Here is a 23181-nt window from a genome sequence, read left to right as displayed (position 1 = left end):
TGGACCCTCTCCATGTTGTCCACATCCCTCCTGAAGTGCGGCGCCCAGAACTGGATGCAGTACTCTAGCTGTGGCCTGACTAATGTCGCATAGAGGGGGAGGATCACCTCCTTGGACCTGCTTGAGATGCATCTGTGGAGATGCACAGATGCCCTTGTAGGCCCATGTTCATCTTGGCATCAATAATGACTCCAAGATCCTTTTCTGCCTCTGCACCGATGAGAAAGGAGTTCCCCAGCCTATAGGTATGGTGCTGGTTCTTCCCCCCCAGGTGCAGTACCTTGCACTTCTCAGTGTTGAAACCCATCCTGTTCTCATCCGCCCACCCTGTAATCTGTCTAGGTCTGATTGCAGCCTATTCCTCCCTTTGGGTGTGCCCACTTCACCTCCCACATCTTAGTGTCGTCAGCAAATTTGAACAGGGTGCTTTTTACCCCCTTGTCCAAGTTGCTGATGAAGATGTTGAACAGCGTAGGCCCGAGGACCGAGCCCTACAGAACCCCACTGCCCACATCCCTCCAAGTCGAATAAGACCGGTCCACCACCACCCTCTGGGTATGGCCTTCCATCTAGTTAGTGACCCATTTGACTATGTAGGTGTTGATGCCACAGTCGCCTAATTTTTTAATGAGAATGGGGTGAGAGACAGTGTCAAAGGCCTTCCTAAAGTCCAGAAAGACTTTGTCCACTGCTACCACTGCATCTAAGGATTTGGTGATCTGGTCGTAGAAGGTCACCAGGTTGGTCTGACAGGACCTGCCTCTAATGAATGCATTTTGGTTGCCCCTAAGCATAATCTCCCCTGCTGGCCCATTGCAGACATGCGCCAGGATCCACAAGAACTACTTCACAGTTAGGGCGGCTAGGAGCTGGAACCAACTTCCAAGGGAAGTGGTGCTGCCTCCTACCCTGGGGGTCTTTAAGAAGAGGCTTGATGCCTACCTGGCTGGACTCATTTGAGTCCAGTTGTTCTCCTGCCCAGGCAGGGGGTCAGACTTGAAGATCTACAAGGTCCCTTCCGACCCTACTTCTATGATTCTATGATTCTATGATTCATTCTCTCAAAAAGCTTACCCAGGATCGAGGTAAGACTAACTGGCCTATAGTTTCCTGGGTCCTCCTTCCTCCCTTTTTGAAAATGGGAACCACACTGGCTCTTTTCCAGTCCTCTGGCACCATGCCAGAGCACCACGAGTGCTCATAAAGCTATGCCAGGGGTCCTGCAATGACCTCAGCTAATTCCCTCAGCGCTCTGGGGTGGAGATCCTCAGGACCAGCTGATTTAAATAAGTCCAGTCCCTCCAGAAGTTTCCTAACTAAGTCCTCACTGACCCTAAACCTGGGTATACCTCCTCTGGGGCCTATGGGGGTCCCGGTGTGGGGGGGGGTGACCTGGTCCCTGCTCAGAAAAATGGAGGCAAAGAAATTGTTCAATACGTTACCTTTGTCATCTGGTGTGACGACCAGATTTCCTAGCGGGTCTTGCAGAGGCTCCATGTTACCTGGTAATTTCTTTTTACCCACTATGTATTTAAAAATGGACTTCTTGTTGTCCTTGATCCAGGTAGCTATTTCCAGTTCCATCTCTGCCTTGGCCTTCCTGACCACCCCCCGTACAGCCCCAAGCAACCGAGGTATAGTCCTGTCTGGTGACGGCCCCTCCCTTCCATTGGGTGTACACTTCATTTTTAGCTAGGAGAATGTGCATGGTTTTTAAATTACGCTTAACCTGCAGTAGTCTATTTTACTGTGCATTGGTGTAATCACATGTTTTTTATGTGACACATTAATGTGCAGTAAAATAAACTACTACGCATTAAAGTTCACATGTAGATGCATCCCCTGTGAGCATTTGAGAGATGTCATGGTACAGCTCCTTAGACACCCAGCTGAGCTCACTGTGCCATGATTCTGTATCTATTGGCCTCCAGGTAACTCTCCACTAGTGGAAAGCCACCAAAAAGATTAAGCTTTGGGTGAGTCAAAACTGCATGTGAGTTGGAAGTAAATAGTTTCAGCAAAAAAAGAAGAATGTCCTTTTCAAGATGGTATGTTTCATTTTGGAAATACCTAAACATTGCATTTTAACAACTGCAATATGGAATATTTTGACCTTTTGTTTTAAAATGACATTTATTGATTTAAAAATTGACCTAAAGAGAAAAAAAATTGTGGGGGTGGGTGGGCAAGGAAGGGTGGCATATAACCTGAAAATTCAAAAGAAAATGGAGGACAAACAAAAAACATGGCAAAATGAAAGAGGTAAAACGATACAAACATTGCACTTGAGGTTGAATGATACACCTAAATAAAGTCATCCCCACCCCCATGATTCCAATTTGGCCACCTAAGCAAAAACATCCATTATTTACTCCTTTTTACTCTTCAAAGCTGTCCATGCTCTCAGTTTGAATAAAGCATGTCTCAGCAACTATTTGATAGCTATTATAGTGAATCACGGTCATTCCACATTGTAATAAACATGAACAGGTAAAAGTACATGCACATGCACACAGATATTTGCATCGTAACTGCTGTACAATAATTTAAAAAGCCATGCTGCTACATTCCACTTTCCTAAAAGTTGCTTTAATAAACATGGCCAGTTCTGATAAACTGTGAGCAAGCTGGAACTAAACAAGACCTCCCATTTTCTGTCCATGGAATTGTGGAACAATAGCATGCACAAGCAGCTAATCTATCTTGCATCTTTCTAGGACACAGCTAGTTTTACCATTCTACTGCTATTGAGGACATGATGCAGGATAATGGAGGGAAGGTGTTGCTTCCTCCATGTTGCCAGTTCATGGGTTTAGATTTAACTTGACTGGTGTCAAGGCAGCAAATATTCTCAAGGTGCTGGAACTGACAGTTCTGAATGTGACTTGCTGTCCAGATGTAGAGGACTAGTGTTGAACAAGTTTCTACTCCTAGAGCAATCAAATAGGCATCAGATGCTGCAGAACCCTCCAGGGTCCATTCTATAATACTCTTTACAGGTCTATGGCTGAACCCTACTGTTACCAGTCCCCTTTAACCCCAGAGAGGCCAGTAGTCTCAGGGCTAAAGAAGTCCCCAGGATCCATGTGTGGAGAAGAAAGAAATGAGGATCCATGAAGCAAAAATCATGGGGAATGAGAAATCACACGCAGCACAGCTTAGCAGCATCTCAACCTGAAACTTATTTATGGAAGAATAAAAGGTACTTGGAACCCACTGGATTTAGCTGTTTTAACTTCTTCTGGTGAAGGATAAGAGATTTCTGATGAAGGGAAGCAAATGTATGGTTATATTGTTCACTATGCCTTGCTTAGGTGGAGGAAGAGCTTATTTAGCTGAAGTCTGAGGGTTAAGATGCTGGGTTCACTTTACCGTTCTACTACTGGGCAGCTAAAGCTTATGCCCTGTGCTATACTTTTTCAGATTTAATGTGAAGATAATACTATTTTCCTATTTACATAGGGATTTACATAGGGATCTCCTCACCAAGAAAGGAAAGGCATACCAAGAGTTAAGAGCACTTACTCAATGGAAGAAAGAGATGCAAAAATCTACAGGCACGACCTCAAGACAACAGCTTAGCTCTATTTAAAGGGCCAGTCCTTCAAAAGCATGCTGGGAAAAATAGCTCAATTAGAAAAGAACCCAGTATGATGGTCTTAGTAAGACCCAGATAGTTGCATAAGCTGCTGCTCCTACAGAAGGGGCATTTATCTCCGTTGAATACCACTACACTTCACAAATATTTGTAAATAGCTTTGAGGTTCTGAAATTAAAGGCAATGAATTTCTTAGCAGTATTGTTGCAGCCCCAGTGATTCTATTATGTGACTTTGGAGTGCAGATTTGTTTTTAAGTGAAAATATTATGGGTGACTAAGGACATTTTCCCCCACAGATTTACTTTTTGTACTCTGATTTCTTTAATATTTGGTTTTGTGCATATTATCATTTGCAGTTAGCCTCAGCTGTGCTACCAACTTTGCAAACAAACATCTAACCTGGCAGTAACCACTTTATATTCTGTTCATAGTCGATCACATAAGAAAATGAGGGGCTAGAGTAGTGTAGATGTTAAGGTGCACAGTTGACAGCCCAGAGGTCACAAGTTTGAGGCCATGGTAGAACTGCTCATGATGCAGCCATGTCAGATTCCAATGAATCTGCAAATTCTGCTAAATACCTTATCACAAGGACAAGAAAAAGGAAGGACATATGAAAAAATATCTCCCTATTCTTACTAAGGGAAGCCATAGTATTCAGTATGCTTTTAAACAAGCTGACTTGAGGAAAACACATTCTTACAAAGTGGCAGAATTCCATCATAATACAATGCCAGCCCTGGCATTTCTTTGAGACCCATATAAAACCTTTCTCCAAACCCAGTTTGGATTAAACAACCATCAGCCAGTGACAGATACAGTACACGATGCACAAAAGCAAAATACTTCAGCTCCTAATAGGCTTAATAACCAAATCTCCTGAATCAAAGGTACCCAAAGTACAGTGAAGTAGTTTGGCCCATCTTCCTTTTACCCATTTCCTTATTTTTAATTTAAGCTAAAAAACTGGAGCAGTTCTCAAAAAGCACTAACATATATTCAGCAGCTCCCAAGCTGAACTTTGATCTTTTTGTTGATTTGTTGGTGATGAATTATACCTGTCATGTGGGAGATGGCAATTTTCACATGCACGTGACTCATAGTGCCATACACTAACATTAGCAATTTCATGAGCCTCGCTTCCTTTTTCATTGCTTCATGTCTACAGTTAGATCTCAGTCCTGCAACTGTTATGATTACACAAAACTACAATATTGCCAAAGAGATGCCAGGTATGTACCATGTTTGACAAGTTTTCTCAGACTGCAACATTTCTGGGGCAGTAACTAGGGTTTTTTTCTTTACCTAGTGCATATTTGACCCCAATATATGATTAATAAGGAATCGCTTTGCTAAGCGATCCTGGAGGAACAAGATTGTTTGGGTGTAATTAACTCTCTTGTAATTATTTAAGGAATCTTTTTGGGTTTTTTTCAGAGGTCATCATTCTTCTGTGCAACATGAGCTTTTCCAGTGACCTCAAACAAAATTATTATGGCCATTAAAAATACTAATGGGAGTAATTAATGGGAATTGTGAATCATTTTTTTAAATAATACAGTTATCCAAGTTATTGATTTTACAGTTATATGAAACATTTACTGCTTGGGGTTGACAGTCTTTTTCAGCATGAAATCAATGTGAAAGTTTGTAAAACCATAGGACTAGCAGCAGCAGCTTGTAGAATGATCAGGTTTTTTTCCACAGTTTTTTTGTGCACTCTAAGAAAACAACAGGAAGGGTAAAGGGATCCTTGAATACTTTATCCATACGTGAAAGCCAGAGTTAATAGGCTCCTATAAAATATTATTATGTAAAGTTACTTACGGGAAATCATGCTTGGCCTTGCACAGTTTGTGGATAGAGGTTTTAAACAAACCATTAGAGTTTGTTCATCACTTATTGGAGCACTGGGACTGTCTAAAAGCTTGTCGGCCTCACTAAGGCATCACAATGTGCAGATGAAACCACATTTGATCGTTGTGGGTGCAGTGGACAGAAAGTAATAGGAGCAATGTCAGCAATTCTTCAGTGTAAAGTTAAATCTCTGAAATGTGGTGAATCTCAAAGTGTGCAGCCTACTTAGGGGCACAGCTCCTACCCAAAGATGTGCAGGAGAAAGACAAAAGCAATAATTTCTTTTTTAAGCAGATAGTTGCTCCTTGCAGGCAAATCTCCCAGTGATCAGGTCCTATAAAACCCAGTATTCCTTTCCACTTATTGGAAATAAGAAAGGGTGTAGCAATTTGTGGTATTTACTTCTGCCTAAGGCTTGATACTTAGTTAACTGCTGGGGTACTGTAGGCAAAGGAGACATTTCCTAGAGGGTACCTCAGGCAGTGGAATAGTCGAGGTAGCGGAAACAGGAGAATCACCACATTGGCATGGTCTATGCAGGGGGAAATTAAACCAGTTATAATCCCTACGCTGTGTGCAGAATCCTGCGTATGCGTAGGAATACACCCCAGTCAGTCTAGCACTAAGGTACAACAGGCTCCCTTCCAGAAAGTTTAATTACTAGTTTAGTTGAATTAGTTGAGTGCCATTGTGGATGCAGACATACTGTAACAGCTCAACCTGCCTTTCCACTGCTATCCTGAAGCGCACATCTGGCCTTGAAAAAACACCCAGAATATGCAATTTGGATATGAAATTTTTGATACCTGTGTGAATGTGACCTTGAGGGAAAACTTAAACCTCTTTAGTGAGACTAGTGCTCATGCAGCTCCTATTTTCCACTAAAGGCAGTTAAGTGTTATCAGTTCAACGGTAATTAAATCAGTTCTCTAGTAGAGTCAAGGCTACTGTGGCTGGTTCATTTCTGTACAGCAACATACCACTAGCAGCTTAGAAGTTTCCTGGGTTATCTGCATTCTACATGTTACCATGGGACCTAAATTATGGCCATAGGTGACTGGATAATATATTGACAACTAATCAATTCTCCAAACTAATTTCATAACAGAGCAAGAGATTCAAGAGAGTCAGGAGAGCACTTTTAAAATATTTGAAGGGCTGCCATAAAGATGGAAAAAAATGTTCTTCCTAGCCAAAGAGGGCAGGCAAGAAGCAGTGGGTTCAAACTACAGCAAAACAGACTCAGATGAAGTCTCATGAAAAATATCCTTAACTATGAGAACTGTAGGACAATGGGATCCCATTCACTTGAAGCTTTGAAGACGAGGTTGCTTAAGCATATTTTGGGTGTAGGAATCCTATGTTTGTGCAGGAGGTTACACTAAATGACCCTTGAATTACCTTCGAGCTTCATGATTGTATGATTTACTGTGCTGGGGCTGCTTCTCACAGTGTCATGTTTCCTCAAATCTGTAGAACTTTACTGACAGTTCCTGCAATCCCAAGTACATCTCTTAGCAGAGGCAACTAGTTGTAGTCACTTAGGTCTTGATTTAAAATGTCTTATAGGTACGTAACTGCAACTTAGGCAACTAAAGTCTCCTTACAATGAGGCAGTTAAATATCTGACACTGATACTATTTTCCTTTAAGCCAAAAGACCTTGGGTTAAAATTAAATCAATAACTTGCAATGATAACTAATTTGCTAAAATTCTGCTGAATGTTTATACACTTCTTGCTCTGAATATTGCTCGTTCAGATATTCAGCTACTGTGCACAAGGGCTTGAATTTAATACTACCTTTTTTTGCAAATTTTAGTGCTAAATCAGGATAAGGATAAAACTCAAACACCAACTTTGTTACTTGATTAATAAGAGACACATTTTGAAAATGTGCATGTAAACAGTCTCCAGAAAATATTCACACCTGCTGGCAAGCAACTTATTGCAGGACTGCACGTGCTAAATGGTAACTAACTGCAACAAACAAGCATTCACATGTCCATCTTCCCTGAAGGGCATATGTATCCATAAGCAAATGGCTGCATATGTTCTCACATAGCTTGGTTGTTTTTAGTTAGCCCTGACAGTGTACATGCAGATAGCCCATTTCTCTGGGACTCTTCCTTCAACCCACAATAATGTAGTACATATACAGGATCCTTTTTAGTGTGCACAATTTTAGAGTGCAAATATGTCATGTTTCCAAGCACATTAAACTATTCATCATTACCATTTTTTTTCCTTAAACAGAATGCAAGCAAGCAAAAGCATTCAAATAAGACAAGACGCTTCAGGAAAACTGTATACATTTCCAAGCAATCATTATTGTATCACTTACGTTCTTTTGGATGACACTGTTTATTGTAAGACATCATTTTTATTAAATACACTGTAGTACAAGAGACTTTCCATGTCATGTTGAGAGAAGCTGGTCACATGATTCACAAACAAAACTTTTTAACACTGATACTCAGGCGTCACTTTGAAATCAGCCAAGATGCAATGGATCTTTTAAAGCAATGGATTTCTATAAACGAATTGCAACCCAAGAACCACTAAATAGCTGCACAGAGACATTACATTAAAAAAAAAGAAAACTAAAAAGAAAGGAGAAAGATAGCTCTAAACACCAGGTCACAGTTTTAGTGACAATATAGAGTTCTATATTTATATGTAGATATCTCCCTCTCGGTCTTGAGAGACAGAGAGAGTGATATCTAGAAATATATACATAAAGTATAGGTGGAGAGCTGGGCTGGGACTATTAAGTATATAGTAAATTGATTCTCCCTCTATTGGTGATGTAATTAACATCCACATTGAATTGAATTACTTGTATATAAAACATTCTTAGCTGCTTATTCAACATTTGTGTTTCTTTAAGTTACAGAAAGATACATTAAGCTGCAAGGTATAGGCCTCTGAAAAAAAATTGATTTGATTTTTGTTTTCTTACATCTTCCTGTCAAACAGCCCCATTACAAGCAGCTTCTACTATGCTTGCCCAAAGTATTCTGTGTTTATAAAATACATTTCAGCCAATCTTCGCTCAGAACCTTCAACAAGCGAACAAAAAACACCATAGACCTGGTCTAGAATGCATAGACAGTAAAATAATATACCCATCATTTCCCATTTCTTCTCCTGAGACGTATGTTAAAAAGATGGCAAAATAGTCACTTGGTTGTTGTTGTGAAATTCACAGTGTTTTCCCTGCAACACGTAGACATTTTTTTGCTTCATATTTGTGATGAATGTAGCAAAAAGAATAAAAAGAAAAATAAAGGATGTTAAGATGTTTGAACTAAGGCTTTTCAAGGACCTCTTGACTCAGAGTAGCAGTGGTTCATCCCAGCCCTGACAACAAGAAAATACAGCTTTCTGTGCTATCAAAACCTTCATCTTCAACTAGAAACCCCAACACCTCCCCTACCCACCCCTTGTATCCTGATAGCAGTATCTGAAATCCATTCACAGGCTGCAGCAACCCAGAGACAGTCTTGTTCTAACGCATGCGCATTGTAACTTCATCAGCCAGTGACTCAATCATTTTGTTGGGTAATTTCTTTTCTCTTTTGTTTTGTAAAAGTCTACATCAACCATAACAAAAATAGCTCCAAAGAGGAGTATGAGAAAGAGAGAGAGAAAGAGAAATAAATGGCAATTGTTTATTAAACTGTAGACAATATAGAGATATATTTGTTTACAAATCAAAATGAATGAGCTCCTTTGTAAAACTTGTACACTCCATCATGCATCATGGGGTGCTGTTGCTTTACAAATACTCTTCTCCACAGCCAGTTGCTGAGTCCTGCAGATTTATTGAGGGTGAAGGACAGGATGTGGAAAATGCCCAGTACTAGCTGCTGCTATTATTACTGCAGGGTTTTGGACGTTCTTACCATTGTTCTACCAGTCTGAATATTCCAGCTCATTCTTGGATTATTTTGTTACTTCCAACAAGTGTAAATGCCAATGGAACAGCAATGTTGCTCATGAACAATAAATCAATAGCCCCAAACCAGAAATGATAGTAAATCAAAATCTCTTCTTGGAACTTTGAAGCCAATCTGTTAATTTCCCTGTGAGAAATCAATGGATAAGATGAGAATGGTAAGACTGCTTTTATACAATCTTTTGGACAAAAATGTTGGTTGTTCTATATATTTCTGGCATTCTAGTATTTCCTCCACCCAAGTTCAAAAGTTAAATCCTATAAACATAGAAAAAGAAATGTCAAAGAAAAAAATGAATTTTGGTTATTTAGCAGACTTTATCAACCAATTAATAACACTGTATCCTAATTATCATTTGTAAGAATATGTGTCTGTAAATTTATACATATAAACAGTCATACATTCTGTATATGCCTGTCTGCATATGTATAAATTAAATCTTTATAACACTCATATACATATATGTATATACTATGTATATATACATTCCATATGTAAATACATATATATAATTTATATTATATATATGATCAGTTTGTAGCATAGTCCAGAAAGATTTTTTAATGAGCCTGATTGTCGTATTTGCTCAGTTTACAAGATTTAGCTGAAGCTGCAAGCGTAATGAATGTGTACATATACTCTCACTCTTCATTGCCATTTGAATGTAATTCTTCCTCCTTTCTGCTAGTTCTGCTAGTTACACCCCCTTTCATAAATTAACAAAAAAGTTGTTTTAACTTTACTTAATAACTTGTCTACTTTGATTATAGCTTTTATACACTACTGCCCACACTTATGAGAGAGGCTAAGTACATCTATGCTTCTGGCTCTATGGAACATTTGGTCCTTTAGATCTTACTTACTAGTATGTTATTGCACAGTGCATTGTTACATGCTATTTTCTTCTTAACAACTCTAGTATACTCTTCTTGTGAGGTATAAAGGGGATGACACTAAGCCAAATTGCAGATTTTTTTTGGTATATGTTCTTTCAGTACTTGCAAAACCCACCTTTTTGCTTTCAGCTTATGGCCTTCTCTCCAACAGAACAGTATCTTGGAGAAAAGGGGGATGCATGGTTTTGTAAGAAACAATGGCAGAATACAACAGGAAGGAGTTTGGCACCTTCCCTTCTCAATCTGTGACCGTCTCTCCCTTCACACTAAGAGCGTTGCCCCAGTAGACTCTGTTGCTTTCAGTCTTCTTGTCTACCTTCTGTTAAACCAAAACTGAATTTCAAGTTTCCTTTAAAAATAACTCAGACTCTCATGAGAATGGGTTTCGCTGAATGTTCAGTCTTTGTCTAACCAGACTTTCTCTATCTCTCTCTCTCTCTGAATTTCTAAGACAGCCTTGATAAAATCTTAAAAGTCCATTTCACAGCAATCTTCCTCTAGCTTTTTTCTTTTTTTTTTTTTGTATTTACACTTCAATAGTGGTTCACATATAACTTCTGGTTTATTAAAGAAATACTGAATATGGCTTTATAATTACATTGTTAAGTTTATTTGTAATGCTTCTTTTCACTGACAGAGAGAAGAGTTAAACTTCATCGCTTATCCAGTGAATTGTTTTATTTCCAAAAATGTTCAAAATCTTTTTGAACTGGCTTTAAAAGCTTATTACGGAAAAACAAAGTGCCATAATAAATAATAATTGCAAGCAAAGTATATATTAAAAATGTTATGGGAACACTTAGAAAAATAAAAATGCTTAATTTATTAAATAAAATAACCACAACACAAAGATGAAGAACTATTACTCTTTGATCTGGCTCATATTATTAAAAAAAAGTCAATTTTTTGCAATAACGCCCCCTCACAGAGGGAGGCAAAATGTTCTTGAGGAATAGGTATGATTGGTTTTCATTTGTAAGAGTTCATAATAAAAATAATCCTAAATCTAAATTTTAAATCTTCAGCATCTGTTTGAAAAATAACATATATGCCCATGCGCTTGCCGTCTACACAGTGCCATGCATGTGCTGTATGCATACAATGCATGTCCAACTAAAAATAAATAAATTAAGAAACAGTGGATGCTGGGAATGGCACCACTATACCAACCAGAAAGTGGTGCTGAAGTCAGGGTCTGTACACTCTGAATAGCAAGTGATAACCACAGAATCACATCTAGTTATCTCCAGGGACTTAATTCTATCATTCCCTGTCATGGCTCAAACATAATCTATGATTTCCATGTTTTAGATTACTTGTGTAGTATCGGCCTATCATATCTGTAACAAGGTAAAGACACTTGAACGTAGCTAATGACCTCCATTAGCTCTTTCTAATTAAATATATGTTATACCTTTATGGATTTGCTATGCCTATCAGGGTGTACAACAAGATGAACGATAGTTTCTGCACAAAGGGCATTAATAGACAAAGACCATGCACAATTTTGCTTGCACAGTGAGGGGAAAGGGAATGGGGAGGGAGAAGGGTAGAGATATGCTGCCTGACAAGCACAGTATAAGATAAACTTGCCACTGCATCTACAGCTTGTCCTAATCTTATCGAAGTCCTCAGCTTCAATACTGGACCCTGAAATTAATACTGTACATTAATAAGCCTGTGTGACCAAAGGCTAACTGGAGAACATTTGTTATACTGATATCACAATTTTCTACTGTAAGACAAAATTGGGGGGTTGTGTCTAGTTTATTATATCATTGTATAATCTTGTGCAATGCAGACAGCATCTTTTTTTTCTTTTCCACAGACCTTTGTACTGTATCTGGTGATGGAAAATGCTAGCCAAGCACACGCTTTATTAAACAATCCCTTTACTCCTCAGAAAGGCTTTCAGAGCCTTACCAACTCCTTTCCTTTCTTTCATTAAATTATTTTAGTGTCTTTAGTGGGGTTGGATACCATCTGATCCCACAGTTCCTCCATATAGTGGATCATGCAATGCTGTTTTCTTTCCATCTGGCTTTATCTTAGCCAGAAATATGTTTCCCATAGAGAACACCAGTCATCTTTTTCCACCCACATGGCAAAGCAAAAAAGTAGAGGTGAATCCATAGAAACTCCCAGTATCTGTACAGCAGAAGTCCCAAAGTTTGAGTCATTTTTTTCCCTTTTTTTCATCCACATCAAAGGCATGAATACAACAAGGCATTGTTAGTTGCGGTGGGCAAACTGGAGTCTCTGCTGATATAACAGATTCGGTTTTTAAGGCCTTTGTCTATGCAGAGATACAATAATGCAGAAGCCAGGTTGATTAGAAAGAGAGAAGAGAGAAAAAATGAGAGAAACAGAAGTGTGAGAGAAAGAGATACGAGATACGTCTCAGTAATGTCTGAAAAGTCAATACTGTGTCTACAGATGGAGAAGTGCACATTGCTTGCCCTTTGAAAGCTTCTCCTCATCTTTGTCATTAATACTGTCAGAATTAAGAACACATTGTAATGGAGTTCAGCGGCAGTTGAGCATATTCATTCACCCAGCCCAAGAGGAAATGCTAGGATCGTCTAGCCTAGAATATCCAGGTAGACTGGAGAAGCCTTGGCCAAGTTCAGAAGGAGAGAATGAATTTCTTTGATGTTGAGCCTCATGTGAGGCTCCCGTTGCCAACAACCCAGCATCAAGTCATACACTTCCTTTGGGCATGTGCGGGGTCGCTGCAGGACTCGGCCCTGAGTAATACACTCGATCACCTGTAAGAGAGCGAAGGAAGAATATGCAGAGTGATGAAATGTTGGACAGCCTCCTCATCCCCCCTCGCTCTCCATCATCAGCAAGTCAATTGCTTCCTCAAAGCTTCCACCTTTGAGGACTGGGTGAAATCCTGGCTCTGCTGAATTCAGTACATTTCAGGGAATTTTACACTCTGTGTTTTGTACCGTATCTATTTGATGCTTGGACAAAAATGCTCTCTTGTATAGGACTCTCTTGCATGGTGTATTTAAAACCCTTGATACAGTCAGGTGCATTTATAGAGCTAAAGGATAATCATCTCAAATGATGATCTCATTAACCGGTGAAAGCAGAAAGGAGACAGAACCTCTGTGGCATCATCCCTTCATGCACAAATCCTTTGTAGGTCCAGGAATCTGTCCGTGGATGGTCACAAGTATGGAGCAGAAGCTGGAAGCTGGGATGTTCTATGGGGACACTATTCTCCCTGGAACTCAAATGGGATCTGTGCAATATTAATACCTCCTCAGACTGTACAACTTTTTGTACTAACTTCCTGGGCAGTGCAGAACTCCCTTTGATGGGGGATCCCAGGAAAGCTGCCTGAGGAGAACATGGTGGCAGGGAGAGTCCCTCACAATTGTACAAATCCATTGTACATAGATATTGTATTCCAAAAGATGTTACATTCAAACTCTTTGATTCCTTCTTGAAATAAACTTCTGGCACTTTTGAAGTTATTAAGAGCCAGTGGAAAGTTTCCACAGTTACAGGAATTAATTGTACTCCAGAATACAAGGGGCCTTTTTTAGAAGTTAAGTTATACTGCTTTCAAGGCAATTTAAGCCACACTGAAAAAAAACAACACCCTTCTATAGCTGAAAAAGAGGCTAGGTACAGACATTCAAAAAGCCTGCAGTGGAATCGGTGTAAGTTACACATTTTTCTGAAAGTGGTGTAGTTTAGATTGGTAGTGAACAGAACACAGATTTGCCCTTGGGGGGCGGGGGTGTCTGTGCAAATCTTAGACCAGGTTCTGCCATTTTTAAACCAGTCTATGTGTGCTGAACTTCTGTACTGTTATGGATTTAGATCAGTTTCTGAACACTTATCCCAGTAAAAGTGTAATGTCTATATCTGGCCAGAGTGTCCACATAGGGAGTTACACTGATATAGTTACCATGTTTTAAATTCAAACGTCATCTTCACATTCACAACCCTTCCTGGTAAACAAGCAGTTCTTATAAAAGGGGCTACACTGACAGACCTCTTAGCTGAAATCCTCTCAACACAATAGCTCATTCGTGTACAGTAGCATAAACTTTGCAGAACTGGTCCATCAAGGTCCAAAAATTCTAACCAAGGAAGATCAATGCCTGCAGTCCCCCTTCTGCCCCATCTGAGAGAGTAGTTCATTTTGAGGGCTCAGTTCAAGCATGAGACCCACACAAGTGTCTTCTGAAACCAAGCGCAAGTACACTAATTACTGGTAATGATTGGTAGGTTTTTTATATAAACACCTGTGTACTGGAAAGTTACCTGGGATAAACACCATAATGTAGAAGCCAATGACATAGTAACCATGTACAATTAGCTTCACTAATATGAGTGTACTTCACTAAACAGAAACATGTGGTAGCATTAAAATCCCCAAACCCAGGTTCTCTCCTGTCAGACCACTGTGTTTATGATGTATGTTGGGGGGGGGGGGGGGGGGGGACGGACAGTGTCTTTCTGAGTTAGAAAGACTGCCCTGCATTGCCCTTTCCATTTTTGTAGCAATAGCAGAAGGATGATTTCCTCTCCTATTTTCAGGCATCAAGCAGTTGTACTGCAAGGGTATTTAGTTTGTATGCCCCACTTCCCTCCTTGCCCATGAACCCACTACCACCTCAGAAGAGCAGCAGTGGGCACTGCCCATGCAAAACAGGTTATGCTGTTGTAGTGCAGGTCCCCATCTGCCAAACCGAATCATCCCATCCTATATTTTTTATGGAGGCAACACAGGGGTAGATGGTTGGGGACTGAAGACCCAGATATCGATTACTGGGAATGTTGCTACTTTAGTTGCTGTAGACTTTGAGGGACTTCCAATCCTGCCAACCCCCGCTGATTGTAGCCTGAGGTGAAACAACAGTATTGTACCTGATCTAGTCACACAAACTAATAAAAACATGTACTTGAGGTTGTGCAGTGATACTCTAGCCTTTTCTTTGGTAAGATGTTGGGCCTGTCCCTGCCATCTTGTTCCTTCACCCAAGGCAAGTTCCAGCTTGGTTGAGTCCTATCTGGACAACAACCTTACCTTTTGGTCAAAAAAAAAAAGCAGGAAGAAAAGTGGCATCTAAGTACAACACTCAGGATAGTATCATAAATATGGCAAGTCAGTAGTTATTGCAAGGATAAATATGAAGCTTATATGTCATCCTTTCCAAACAAGAGTGTGATTTCTTTATGACATTCACAGCAAAGCATCATCAATTGAACCCTACAATGTCATTTTGTCATCTGCATTATACATACCTCGTTGTTTGAGAGCTGATACCATGGCTGCTTGCCATACGTGAAAATTTCCCATAAAACGACCCCCAAGCTCCAAACATCACTCTCAGTGGTGAACTTCCGGTACATGATACTCTCAGGAGGCATCCAACGAATGGGCAACATAGTATGACCGCCAACCTGAAGGAAATAAACAGTATATTTTAAAGAAATCCCCCAGGTTCCTGACAAAAAAATGCACAGAGGATGCCAAACTGGGGAAGTGAATATTGATTTTTTTCCGATTTATTTCCATTAGCCTTCAGGAGCTCATAACATCTAACTAGCAAGGTATTATTTCATATATTCATCTCTCAGGCCATGCAAGCTTAAAGCATTCACTAGAGCACACTAGAGAGTAAAGCCTCCAGAAACCCACTGACTTCAATAAAGTTCCACATAAAGGGTGGTTGACGTGGACAACCTTGTAGCATGAATGATTTGTATTCCCACTTCTATGCCTGACCCACAGGAATAGCCCCTCCCTCCTATGAGGAAATGAACATGTGCTGAGAGGGGAAACCCCTTACTTGCCTTAAAAATCTGAAACTATTCAGGTATTTGCTTTGACTGTGCTCATGATGTTTCATATCATTATCCTGGCAAATGAGCTTTAATGTTCTGATGAGTTTTCTGTGAATAGTCAAGTGCATTTGAGAAAAGTGAATTTTAGGTTGAATATTTGAAAATTTCAAATTGCACACAGGGGAGTGTATCAGAGCATAAGAAACTCACAGACACAGTGAATTTTAATTTGCAAATTTGGACTTGTGGTAGAGGTAATATTTTTTATTAGCTCAGAGATACCTTACCAGATAAGAAATGCTTCCCAGAAAAGCATCCCATCTATTTACTTCTCTGTGAAATATGAAACACCATAATCAGAAGGAAATATGAATACATCCTGCTTACCATCAAAAAACTTTGAGGTAAACAGATTATTCCAACTTTTCTCTGAGCCTAATCTGCATATAAAATGAACTTTTCCAAACAGGAGATTTTACCTCCTTCAACTCTCCTGTGAAATATGAACTTTCATTTCTACCCAGGAGAAATGTTCATTTTTTTTCTCCGATGCCTGATGAAGTGTGTTTGCGCCTGAAAGCTTGCAATTAAAGATTTTTTTTTTACAAAAATCTAGTTGGTCTAATAAAAGATATCACCTCTATCATGACCCTTGATTGCTTTTTCCTCTAGACCAATATGGCTACAGCCTGGATACCTGGCATAATTTGCGTATTTAATACTTGAATCTGTAATTCAAAGCTCATTCTATTTCAGCTACATAAATAATCAAACCAGAGAAAATAAATGATACAATGGGGCCTATATATCATTTAGTCTTGATTTGGCATCTTCCATAGCTTGTACACGATTTGAGATTGACTGCTGCAATGCAAATGTAAAATATTCTGAGTAACTTGTTCATGAATGAGCTGCAGACCCAAACGATGCATTGAAAAGCTGTAAATAATTTTTAATAATGAATAAATGGAAAGAATTTAATTGTGGGGTGGATAATTTTCAAAGACATGATGGGCAGAATTTACCTTACAATTTTGTCAGAACAAATTATCCACCCAGTCCTAAATAAATGACTTCCAAGTAGGCTAGTTCAGGACTCAGCATCCTACAGCCTGTGGGCAGGATCCAGTCTGCAAAGAGGTCCAATCTGACTTGCACAGGTGCTGCCTGGCATGGGGGATTGGTGGCACTGAGCTGAGTTGTGCCACCCATCCCTTCTGCAGAGGTCCCTTTCACTGCAGAGCCTGTACTGACCCTCGCTGCAGCTGAGGGGATGGGAAACATCAGAGAGGGAAGCACAGGCAACTGGATGCTCCAAGGGCTAGAGACTTGTGGTCCACAGCTGAGTGGCAAAGGTCAGCCCACACCTGCAAAAATTTGTCAACTCCTGGTCTAGATAGCTTTAAATCCATCTCACTCTTCTGCTTAAAGTAACCTACTAATTAAGGATTTGTATGTACTGGAATCAGCACCTGAATCAGAACCTGTTAAATTTCATAGGAAATATAGGCATAGAAAAATAGGCATCAGTGTCCTCAAAACATTTTTTATCATTTGCTCAAGAAGATACAGGTTATTAAAATTGGTGTTTAACCTTAATTAAAAAAAACAAACAAACTGTTTTTTTTCCATTTTATAAAACACTTATTGCTCCAAACATATGTTTTTGACAGATTACAGATATGAATAAACCTACGTATCTTGAAAAAATGTAATCTACTACAAGACTGGGATTTGGCATCCTGATTACTTCTGGATGGCGATAACTGTGAAGAGCCCCAGGAAAAATTTCTTTCAAAGAATACATGATGTTTTTTTATACACATTTTTCTGGTCTGACAATTTATTTAGTTCAGGAAACCACAACAGGACAGATTTTTTCACTTGGAAAAAAATCTGTTCTTTAAAAATCTCATTGCTCCTACTGGGATTTTGCATACAATGTTGTAAATAATGGTTTTCTTGTTCTGATGTCAAAAGACCAAATGATAGGAGAACCTAATAAAAGTTAATTCAGGGTTCACATTATTTCTAGAGGACTTAGCACATCTTTTTCCAGCTATTTGTCAATATTTCAGTGTTAGTGTAATGTACCAAAAATACACATCATAGTCAGAGAGTGCAGTTGGATTCCACATGTTGTCATAAAGTCCGCCATCAATTTTGATCTAAAAATGCAGAGAGGTAGTTGGAAAAATTGTTCTTTGCAAGCTTTCGGGCACAAACCTGAAGCAGGGTGGTTATGCTCAAAAGTTTGTAAAGAACATTTTTTCCAATTATTTAGTTGGTTTAATAAAAGATATCACATCTACTCAAAAACTTTGTCTGCCTGTTTTATTCAGAGGCATACCTGGGCATTTCTGCACCCTGGGCAGTGGTGGTTCTCAGGCCAGAGAAAGTAACTGACCTGGTGGTAGCAGATGTGCATGGGCCAGGAGTGAAATGGTTGCTATTTTTTGTACTTCTCCCCCAGCTTGGTGCCCAGGGCTGGTGACCTCATTGCTGTCCCTTTGTTTTATTACTAGGCACTCTTCCTCTGACCCTCAATCAAAACAAAATGGGAAAGAGAGGAATCTCTGGGTTGCATGTGGTGTCTGAAAGTCAGGATTTCTTACATCTGTGCCAGGCTATTTCAAGGTTTAAAATATGGGGGATCCGGGGTGCTGAGTCCCCCATAAGAGATGAGAACCCTGAAAAGCTCCCCCATAAGAGATGAGAGCCCTGGCCTGCCCCGTGCCTTTCTAAGCAGCTCAGGGGGCAGCAGCGGTGGCTCCTTCCGGCTGCCACTGCTGCAGACCCTGCCACCCTGCCCCAAGAGTCCAAGTGTAATTTAAACCCTGACTGTGACTGTGTGCATACCACATCATCAGATGCTTAAGCACCTTTCTAAACTGGGGCCCACCTCTTACTGATTTCAATTGGACTTAAGAAAATACTCACGTTTTATCATGTGCTTAAGTACTCTGTGGACTAAAGATGGACATATACACTTGGGTTTGTACTTTGCTGAACCCTACTGTTCCACCAGTGACCCATCTGGTTATGTTTGGATGTTGTAATATTTAATTAAGCAACAAGGATAATTCTCTGGTGGTGAGGTACCACACAGTATGGAAATAATGTTTTAAGTCAGGGATATCAAACTCATGCAGCTCCAGATGAAGAGTAAAAGGCTGGTCCAGAGGTTGGGCCCATAAGCTGGCTGCACCAACCCCATGCACTGCACGCAGCCTGTGCCAGCTCAGATCTCCCTGCTGGATCCAGGGTTGGCCCAGATCAGGCCCAAAGACCAGCCCCACATCACATGCCAAAGCCAGTGTGTGTGACTTGCACTGGCCCCATGTGTGCCAGCTCCAGCCCCATGAGCCACAAGCAGCTGGATCTAGAGCAAGGGATTAATCGTGGACCCAATCTGGACCAGCTCCAGAACCAGCACACAGAGCTGGTTTGGTGTGAGCACTGAATGCAGTGTTTGCCTTGGACCAGCCCCGCTTATCACATGTAGCCTACATGAGACCTGCTCCATGTGCTGCATGCAGTGTGCAGGGCTGGGGTCAGCATGTGTTGCATGTAGTGTGTGGAGCCAGTCTGAGACTCAGACGCATGCTGCTGGATGATAGGGCTCTGCAGGCTGGATCTTGACCATGGGCTGTATCTCTGACACCCCCGTTTTAAGTAATGTGTTATTAAGAATCAGGAATGCAAACAAAGCTTCATCTTCTCACTTTATCAGAAACTAAACTGGAGATGCACACAAACAGCTTCAGCCCACTGCGTTTACTCACTGTACGAATGATAATTCATTAGAAAGACAAAAACGTTAGTCCCTTAGAAACACAGGCATATATCAGGCCAAAGGGCAAGTACCATTAAAAGATGATTAGTGGTAAGAGGCTTTTGGCCTCATTAAATATTAAAATAGCTCTTAGATCTGCTCATCATACAGCCTCCATGATTGTTTGGTTTCAGCAAGTTCTTTGAGCCATTTCTTAAAAATTAATGAAAGTTATAAACTGTAAAATATGGTGCTGTCATTTATTTTGTTATTGGTCATATTCATGACACGAGGTTTATGAAATGATTTAAAAAAAAGAAGTTTCCCCTTTCTTTTCCCACTGATCAGTGGCCTCAGAACCAAACTATACTTTGGTAGGACTGTACACTAATTTGCCAGCAACATTCATCATAATAAACATTACTGATACCATTTTGATGCATGACTAGTGCACATCCAATATTTTGATGACCAAAATGTTAGAATTCTAGCTGTCTCTCTTACCAATAACTGGCAATACTGATTCATTAGTAATGACACTTGAACAGATCATAGGGCATGGTGGTCTAGCAAACAGAGCAATGGAGTGGGACTCAGGAGACCTGGTTTTATTGTGGCTCTCTGAATTGCTGTGGACAAGTCATTTCATCTCTCCATGCTTCACTTTCCCCATTGATTTAAAGGAGATAATGGTACTGACCTCCTTTGGAAGGTGTTTTAAGGCTGCCGATGTAAAAAGCTGGGTATTATTGGAGTAGTTCCATCCTTACATCATTGTATATAGATGAAGGAATCAACACTGTGAGACCCTGCACTGAATGAACTACTGAAATCAACTGTTTTCAGGTTTAGGTCAATCAGGGTTTCTACAAATGCATATTTATTTTATTAATGATCAATCATTAAACATCCAACAATAAGTTTTTGATTAAAAAATCATAATAATTTAGGACATTGTTATATAAATGCTTCAAGTATGTGTGACAGCCCTTAACTTTGGATTCTGTCAGATGTGCCTTTGAGATGCACTCCCAAGGTTGAGACACACTCTGCTGGTTGACAACTGAGAACAGATTGAGATACCCCAGAGGTCACCTCCCTGATAGACGGCACCTCAGCTTTCCATGCTTCAGCCATGTCTTGCCAGCTCTTAGCAGAGGGGATTTTGCCAGCTGGAAAAATGACACCCCGGTCCATTCATGTGATCAGAAATAATAGATCACTACTTCCTTGGATGACATCTCCTTATATGGTCAAATGTTCTAAAATCACCTTTATCACTGCCAATAATAAGTATGGCTGGAAGGAGAAGGAACCTCACAGGGTCATCTAGTCAGCCCCCTTGTCCAAGGAAGGATCATCTCTGACTATACCCAGCCAAGGGTTTCACCATCCCAGCCAAGTGTCTGTCTAACCTGCTCTTGAAAAATTCCAAGGATGGAGATCCCACAATTTCTCTAGGTAGCCTACTCCAATATAACAATATATATAACAATATGCAATTACAAATAATATGACAATAAACAAACAACAATACCAATAACAAATGACAGAAAATATTAGAGTAATAATCTGATTTTACCTTGCATCTTAAACCTAATAATGCAACTCCTACTCAGCTCAAGAGATCAGAAAGCACTTCTTTCCTCTGCAACTTCTCCTGTCAACCTGTTTCACTCAGCCTCCTAGCTGACGGCCTTAAATTTGTTTGTTTGCTTTGTTTTCTGTTTTTCATTTTAAAGGCCAAAACAGGTCCAAATTCTGTAGGGCAAAGCCTAATAGTCAAGCTCCAAAGTTCAGCTGAGAAGAGCTCAATTGTTCAAGTCTGTGTGGCTCTACCACCAAGCAAGTATCATCCTTCCCAGACCCATCATTCCAGGGCTTCAGAAACTCCCCAAATCTATGGCAGACATCTTACATGCAAGCCCCAATCCTGGAGGCCTTGGGGTTCAGATGCCTCCTAGTCTTGTTTGCTCACAGCCAAAAGGCCATGGACCAAGCCATGAGGGGAGCATGAACACAATCACCCATTTGCAACAAAATTTTACAGTCAAGTTTCCTTCAGTTCAGGGAAACTCGCAGTGGCCAGCCTGCCTCGGGCGCAATGGACAGGTTTCACCGTGGGAGAACCAACTTGTGGAAAACTACCATCTTGATTATGGATACTCTCCTGCTAGGTAATCATTCCCTATGCTCAAGAAAAACTTAAGACAGACACTAGATCTCATGCCTTATATATATATAGTTTCTTATCTGGCCATTTATATACATTATCCATTGGATTCTTGGGGAGTTTATACTATGCATATAAGTTCCTATTCCCAGGGGTCTATTTGCTTACCAGAGAGAAATCTTTCCTGCTCCAGTTTCCTAGATTCATAGATCCTAAGGTCAGAAGGGACCTCAACAGATCATCCAGTTTGACTCCCTGCCTAGGCAGGAAAGAGTGCTGGGCTCAGATGACCCCAGCCAGATGCCTATCCAGCCTCCTCTTAAAGACCTCCAAGGTAGGGCACCACCTCCCTTGGAAGCCCATTCCAAATTTTGGCCACCTTCACCATGAAGAAGTTTTTCCTGATGTCTAGCCGAAATCTGCTCGCCGTCAGTTTGTGACTATTGTTCCTTGTTACCCCAAGAGGCGTCCTGGTGAACACAGCATCTCCGATCCCTTGCTGCATCCCCCTAATGAATTTGTAGGTGGCTAAAAGATCACCTCTCAGCCTTCTCTTGTGGAGGTTGAAGAAGTCCAGGTCCCTTAGTCTCTCCTCATAGGGCTTGTGCTGTAAGCCCCTGATCATGCGAGTGGCCCTCCTCTGGAGCATCTCAAGTCTATCAATATCTTTCTTGAAGTACAGTGCCCAAAACTGGATGCAGTACTCCAACTGCTGTCTGACCAATGCTGCATAGAGAGAAGGTATCACCTCTGTGGATCTATTTGTCATGCATCTGCTGAATCATGATAAAGTATGGTTAGCTTAGTTGATGATTTTGTCACACTGACGATTCACATTCATCTTGGAGTCCACTATGACTTCAAGATCCCTTTCCACTTCTGTGCTGCTGAGAGGGTCATTTCCTAGCCAGTAGGTGTGCTGGATATTTTTGCACCTTAGGTACAGCACTCTGCATTTGTCCTTGTTGTACTGCATCCTATTGTGTACTGCCCACTTTTCTAACCTGCCCAGGTCTGCCTGCAATTGTTCCTTACTCTCCAGAGTGTGCACTTCCTCCCACAATTTAGTATCATCCGCAAACTTGGACAGAGTACACTTCACACCC

The 23181-nt window shown here is 40.4% G+C and overlaps 1 protein-coding gene across 4 annotated transcripts in view; it reads right to left on the bottom strand.

Moving 5' to 3' along the window:
• Window positions 1-7800: 7800 nt before the first annotated feature.
• NTRK2 (neurotrophic receptor tyrosine kinase 2) overlaps window positions 7801-23181 on the bottom strand; it is a 318801-nt gene continuing 303420 nt past the window's right edge. For 3 of the 4 annotated variants that reach the window (XM_019554967.1, XM_019554968.1, XM_019554969.1), the window contains 2 exons: window positions 15585-15743; window positions 7801-13081 (listed from right to left, as the gene is read on the bottom strand). In XM_019554967.1, the coding sequence (XP_019410512.1) occupies window positions 12896-13081; window positions 15585-15743 (345 nt within the window). In that variant the 3' untranslated portion in view covers window positions 7801-12895. The remainder of the gene's footprint in view (window positions 13082-15584; window positions 15744-23181) is intronic. The other variant, XR_002104663.1, reaches the window with a different exon arrangement.

Source organism: Crocodylus porosus, unplaced genomic scaffold (genome assembly GCF_001723895.1).
Source record: "Crocodylus porosus isolate Cpor-Errol unplaced genomic scaffold, CroPor_comp1, whole genome shotgun sequence".
In the NCBI taxonomy this organism is placed as follows: Eukaryota; Metazoa; Chordata; order Crocodylia; family Crocodylidae; genus Crocodylus; species Crocodylus porosus.
Note: the sequence above shows the minus strand (reverse complement) of the source record. Positions and strands in the feature narration are given on the sequence as shown.